At 29.6% G+C, this 6,557-nt stretch overlaps 1 protein-coding gene across 1 annotated transcript; it reads right to left on the minus strand.

Moving 5' to 3' along the window:
* Positions 1 to 868: 868 nt before the first annotated feature.
* Positions 869 to 4,232, minus strand: LOC111302360 (uncharacterized). The gene is made up of 4 exons (XM_022898280.2): positions 3,657 to 4,232; positions 3,320 to 3,417; positions 1,294 to 1,362; positions 869 to 1,199 (listed from the first exon to the last, which is right to left on the minus strand). The coding sequence occupies exons 1-3, from the start codon at positions 3,922 to 3,924 to the stop codon at positions 1,309 to 1,311; spliced, it is 420 nt and encodes a 139-aa protein (XP_022754015.2). The 5' UTR covers positions 3,925 to 4,232; the 3' UTR covers positions 869 to 1,199; positions 1,294 to 1,308.
* Between the last annotated feature and the right edge of the window lie 2,325 nt (positions 4,233 to 6,557).

Below are 6,557 nucleotides of genomic sequence, written 5' to 3' on the forward strand. Positions count from 1 at the left end.
TGCTACTTTTTTTTCTCAAAATAATTATCAATATTTATATTCAACTACTATACAATTATTTCCTTTCACTGTTTAAAAACAAAAAATGTACCCGCAACAACGCGCACGCACAATGCTAGTTGTATTTAGCAGAACATAGAAGCAAATAGAAACAATACAACGTAATAATAGTGACATCTGGTGCTTTGTCGCTGCTTTGTTTGTTTCTGGGATTTAACCGTGAATGTTTTCCACCATTGGCAATGAATTCTGCAAGAGAAGATCCCACAATCTGTATCCTAAACGCATATATCTGTACAGGATAAAGGCCATTGGTTCACTCTACAGCAATCGCTTATGCTAGGAAGTGCTCTTCTCTTCTCGTATCTGACAATTCCATTCAGAAATTTCAAAGCCATAAATAAACCTTTAGAGAAAACTCTTGCATAAATAACCCCAGAACCAGGGGAGAAATTGTTTGTAGTATCCTCAGCTTTTGAGAAGAGAATCCGATTGGCTTCTTCATCTCATCCAGATTCCACATCCCCTGACTGTTTCTGATGTCATTAACCTTAATAGTTTTGAAGTTTAGAGTCACGTTTAACTTAGCTTTTATCCTCTCAGAACATTTTCGCATGCTCAAGAGTAACCTCAGCAAGATAATGATTACTGCATTTTCAGAAGAGTGAAACTTCATCTTAAACCTAGCAAACCAAGAAACTGAACAAGAGCCATTGCCACCCCTATTGAAGTATACATATTTTAATCTTAAACCAACCAATAGTTGGCAGTTTGGCCAACAAATTGAATCAATAAGATAAACGTATCATTTGCCCGCATGCATATACATGCATGAGAGAGTGATAGAAATGCATGAATGTGAAACTGATACTGCAAAATAATGCTTTTAATGAAATAAAATTACACTACATAAAGGGTATGTCCTTGGCAGTTTATAGAAATCTCAATGCTAGAGATGGACTTTGTAAGGAGATTACGCAACTCCCAGCCTAGCACACAAACAAGGTCAGTTAGCTGCTGCAGTAGAAGGTAGAGAAGCACATACAATCGGATCTGATATCCAGATGTCAACAAAGATCCCTTCAAGAATCCAAATGTCTTTTGGCCATTCGAAATGCTAAGTATATAGATATAATTCACAAAGGAGACACAACAAGCATCCTCACTTGGTGCAAGTTTTGGCAGAACAGCAAAATCCACTGTGATTAAAATATCATCATTACATATATAAAAAATTTTGAAAAGAGAAAACAATAGAAAAAGAAAAAGAGGAGACTTCAAACATCTCATTACCAGACCAGAAGTATGCTACACACTCTGTATTTTGCTTGATATTTCTTTCACTTTTACACCTTCCTTTTCCTGCAATAAAAATAATTTAAAATGTTTAATCAAGTCAATATCATAAGCATCAAGTAGTTGTAGTGAAAATGACAAGTAATCTTAACATAGTGAAAACAATTATATGAACAACCTTTCACATACAACACCAATGTTACTTCCGTGGTGTGCGTCTCTAACATAATAAAAGCAATGCACTTCAATAGGATTAATCACCTATAGACATTAAGTTGATAATGTAACATCATACACTAATCTGAGTAGCAATTCCAGAAAACAAGATGAAATGTGGCAACTACAGCGTGGCTCTAACTTTTCTACATTAATCAAGAAGAATATGCATGTATATAAAAGTATTGCAAGTATAGGTAGTCCAGTCTGGAGATTTATACATAGTGGGGCAAACATATGCTTTTGTTCTATCTGTATTCTCTAATTCAATTTTTATTCCCTCTTTACCTGGCCATCCAACTAAAAAGTCAAAGCTTACTATAATTACAATCAAATATCACTTAACTAAAGCAGCTCTAAAATGTTATAAATGCTCCCTTGCCATACCCTAATTGATCGGGCCACTTATAAATGAGGTAACCTTAATAGCAAAAACGTTCACCCCATACAACATTTTAGTACCCGAACGTATCTTGCTGCTATGCTAAAATCATCAATAGACTATCAAGCTACATGTAATTTGCTGAATTCCATCAAATTTACAGGTTCTGGAAGATAATGACAACAAGCTCCCCAATATTGTGGATAACCTTGATGATCAAACTGTATACATGGCTTTAAGCTAAAAGTAGTTAAGAACTTCAACAAAAGGTGATACATTTTGGAGTTAGGTCAAGATAACCTTCCAGGGGAGGAATGGAAGAGGACATCAGAGAATTTGCTCAGGGTTTCAAACAAAAAATGAACTGAAGAGCGAAACAGAGACAGAACATCAAAATCCTACATGCACAGGATGCAAAAGCTCTTGACATTCAACTCAAGTAAGGGCAAAATCAAAATGGGTTCTTTGCTTTGTCCAAAAGTTTGTGGTTTCAAGCAGCAAGAATCCTTAATGTTTGATTTGGGGATAAGCAACTAAAACACTTTGATTCAAGTTCAAATTATGTCCCCTAACTCTTATAAAAGATCATACACCAATGTCTAGGTTTCATAAAGTAATTTTAACTCCTTGACAGTACCTACCGCACCAAGCAAGTCTCTCTCACAAGTAAACAAAAATACGAGGGATTCTAGGAGGATGTTACTATATTTTTACTTAACAAATTGACTAGATTTTATTATCCACAATGCATCCTCAAAGCATCACTTCATGTTTAAGAAAATTCTTTTCTACCAATATTCTAGAGTCTTCCAACACCGGTTCTAGATAGTAATCACTCACAACTACAACCGTAAGCTGAGAAATGAAGTTTCAAATGTAATTCTTTAGGTGCAAGAATGACATAACTAGATCTATTATCTCAAGCGTTAGGTATACAACAATACTTGAAAGGTTTTATGTGTATAAGATCTGCTTTAGAGACCAGTAATCCCCTCCCTCTCTCTATCTGGAAAAGTGAATTCCTTTACCTCTCTCTACTTGATCTAGAACCATTTCCTCTAAAAGATCTAAAGATGCCAAACCGTTTCTTCATTTCTGAAATACCAAAAACCATACGCAACCTTAATTTCACACATAACATGCCCATATAATCCAAGAAAGGAATGAAAGAAGATTTCCAAGCTTCCTCAACTAAGATCAAGAAACCAACTTTAAACTATATTTAGAAACACCAAATGAATTGAAGAAGGTCACACAATGTGAATGATATGATAAGGATATATCATTGTTTATAACCAAAAAAAAAAAAAAAGTAATTGCTTATAAGCTACTTCACAAGTACCTTCAGCAACACTTCGATTTAACCAAACAAAGCAATAATTTTCCCTTGAAAATGAACCATTAAACGAATTTATTTATACTTACCAATCCCTTGCTTTCATGATAATCGTCCAATGCCCATTGATACTTGGACTGATTTAAGCCAAACCAGCGAGCTAAATGGTCATCCAAGCTTGAATGAGCTGCAAAAAAATTAACAAAGAAAGATACTAATACCAATGCTTTTTTTCTGTTTATTGTCAACAAAATGAAGAGGTATGAAAAGAATTGAACTGTAGCTTATCCGCCATGCTGATCTAAAGTTTCCATAGATAAGCCCATTTCATTTCCTTTTAAACTAAGAAAAGCAAAACTGCATTATGATTAACCCCAGAAAATTCTTTTTTAAAAAAATAATAAAAAGCGGAGAAAAAGTAGATACCATTTTGGACTTTGAAGGCAGCATTTTTTAAGAAACCCAGAACGGAGCTATCAGAATGGGAAGCAACAAAAGACTTATCAAACTGTTGGGGCGGTGGCTGTACAGGAGGAGGAGGAGCAGGAGCAGGAGGCCTCACCACCTTCTTGGGAGATTCAAGGACAGGTGGTTCGGTGGGCTTAGGGGTAGAAGGAGGGGTGACAAAGACAGTATAGGGGCCGATCTTGCCGATCATGGGCAGGGGAGTAGCGGGGTCTTTGTTGATTGGCATTTTTCGGACCAAAATACATATAAAAAGAGGGGAAAAGGGAAGGAAAGAAAGATGGAAAAGAGAGAATGTTGTGACAGAGAAAGGGGAAAGAGACAGCTGAGTGGAACGGTGTCAGGCGACCCAGGGGTTTAGAATTCAGATGGCTTTTGAGATTTGTCTTTGATTGATACTTTCACTTTACTCTGTCCGCCGTAGTAGAATTTTACTTGTTCGGTCGGATTTTCATTTTTTGCGGGTGGTTTTTAAGTTAAGCAAGGATGTCTACACGTTGTCGTTTTGGATTTGGCTCAATTAAATTCAAGCGCTGTAACTGAGAAAGGATTAGAATTGGAATTTTCATATTGGAGCCAAAGTCCATTGTTCTATTCCATGCAAAATGAAATGAATCCAAATTTTCATTTTTATTAGTACAATCACATTTAAAAAATACCATCAGGTATAACATTCAATTATATTTTTAAATTTTAATTTCTTTCATGTAAACTCGTCTTGATGATAAAATTTTAAAATTTCAAGATTGAATATTTAATCAGATTAAATATAAAAATAATTCATGTATTATACATTTTTTATTAATTTCATACTTTAAAAAAATAAAATTATTAATCTGGTATTAAGATTTTCGTTCCACATTTATTTTGGTATTTTATATTAATTCTGTTAGTTAGAGGTAACATAGAATTATGAGAAAAGAAGAGCCAAATAGTAATTTTACTAAAAAAGAAGGGACTAAGTATAATTTTTTGTGAGGTAAAGTATTCTATTACAATGATATAAAAAATTTGCTATTAGTCGACTTAATAAAATGACACAAATATCTAATAAAATTTTAATATATGTAAAAAAATATCAAACAACGACATATTTTCGATTGCACGAAATATTAAAAACTTCAAAAAAATTTAAAATTTTCAAAAATTTTCAAAAAGATTTAAACATTTTCAAAATTTTCTAAAATATTAATAAATTAAAATATATGAAATATTTTTAAAAATTATAAAAATTCAAAAAATTCAAAAAATCTCAATATTTTAATAAAAAATCCAAAAACAATCTTTAAAAAGAAAATTTAGTAAAAAAAAAATTTTATAAACATTCAAAAAAAGATTCACAAAAACTTTAAAAATATTGGAAATAAAAAAATATACAATTTTTTTGAAAAAAAAATTTAAAATTAAAAAAATCTTAAATTTTATAGAAAAATTGTTCGATTTTTTAAAAATTCTAAAAAAATAAAAAAATTTTAAAAATTTTGAAATAAAAAAATAATTTTAAAAATTTTAAAAAATTATGAGAAATAAAAAATAAAAATTTTACTAAAAATCCAAAAAAATTCAAAATTTCTTAAAATTCATAAAATATTAAAACATTAAAATTGACAAATTCAAAACAAATGAAAATTTTTCATAATTTTTTTTAAAAAATTTACAATTTTTAAAAAATTTTTAGATTTCTTTTCAAAAAAATTGAGATTTTTATTTTCAATCTTTAATTTTTGGTGAATCTTTTTTTTTTTTTAATTTTAAGATAATTTTGTTTTTATTAAACTTTTTAATTTTTTGAACTTTTTTGAATTTTTTGGATATTTCATTAAAATTTTGAGTTTTTTTTTTAAGTTTTCATAATTTTAAAAATTTTTCTAAATATTTCAATTTTTTTATTATTTTTAAAAATATTTTAGATTTTTTATGAAAAATTTAAAAAATTTTAGCAATTTTTAGAAATTATGTGAATTTTTTTAATACTACCGTGGTAATTAATGATGTGGTGTTGATTGACTTTTTTTTTATACATGTCAATATTTTATTGAATGTTTGTATAACGTCAGCAAGTTAACTGATAATATTAGTCTTAAATACTAAAATAGATAATGAAATGAAAGTTCAAATATCAAATTGACAAAAATATATAATATAAGAGCCATTTTTATATTTAGCCCTATTTAAAATTAGTTTATCATTCCAACCACACCAATAACATTTGAAATTTAGAAAATAAAATACAAAAATTATTCAATCCAACTCAATTGAAAATTGAAATTGGTGCAAATTGACTTAAAAAAAATGTTTGATACCTCTAAAACTATTGGACCCTGTGATATTGTATATAGGTCCATACGAATCATATCTTAAAACTATTGTACCAAATTTTCATAAATAAAAAAAATCAATTATTACATTTAATATAAATTTTTATTACAAATAATATATAATTAATCTTTAAAAATACTTGTCAAGAAAATTCTTGAAATAAAATACTAGAGGTGTAAAATTGATTGTGTTGGGTTAGTACGACCCATAAAAAAATAACTTATATGTTAATGGATCACGCCAACATAGTACTATTATTTAATGTGTCATGTCAATACAAGCCATGAAAACTAAAAATATGATCTATCATGACACATGACCCATAACCCTTATGAGCCGTGCTATGCCTAGTATGACACTATTTTTTATGCCATATCAAGTTAAGTATAGTCAATTAATAGTTTTTTTTTTTTATAATATTTTTAGGAAAATTTTTTCTTTTGTTTTTTAACTATCTTTAAAAACTAATATGTGAAATTAATATGTAAGCCACATGATTCATAAGGTTTGACAAAATAACTATGTATGCCAATAAAGGTTAAA

The sequence above is a fragment of the Durio zibethinus genome, chromosome 15, assembly GCF_047325235.1.
Source record: "Durio zibethinus cultivar Kanyao isolate XHJ-2024 chromosome 15, ASM4732523v1, whole genome shotgun sequence".
NCBI classification, from domain to species: Eukaryota; Viridiplantae; Streptophyta; class Magnoliopsida; order Malvales; family Malvaceae; genus Durio; species Durio zibethinus.

Excerpts from the sequence above, each read along its gene's own strand:
- LOC111302360 (XM_022898280.2), bottom strand. The coding sequence starts at position 3,924 with ATGCCAATCAACAAAGACCCCGCTACTCCCCTGCCCATGATCGGCAAG. Across the intron at positions 3,418-3,656 it reads TGCCTTCAAAGTCCAAAATG|CTCATTCAAGCTTGGATGAC; the intron begins GTATCTACTTTT and ends ATTTTTTTGCAG. Across the intron at positions 1,363-3,319 it reads ATCATGAAAGCAAGGGATTG|GAAAAGGAAGGTGTAAAAGT; the intron begins GTAAGTATAAAT and ends TTTTTATTGCAG.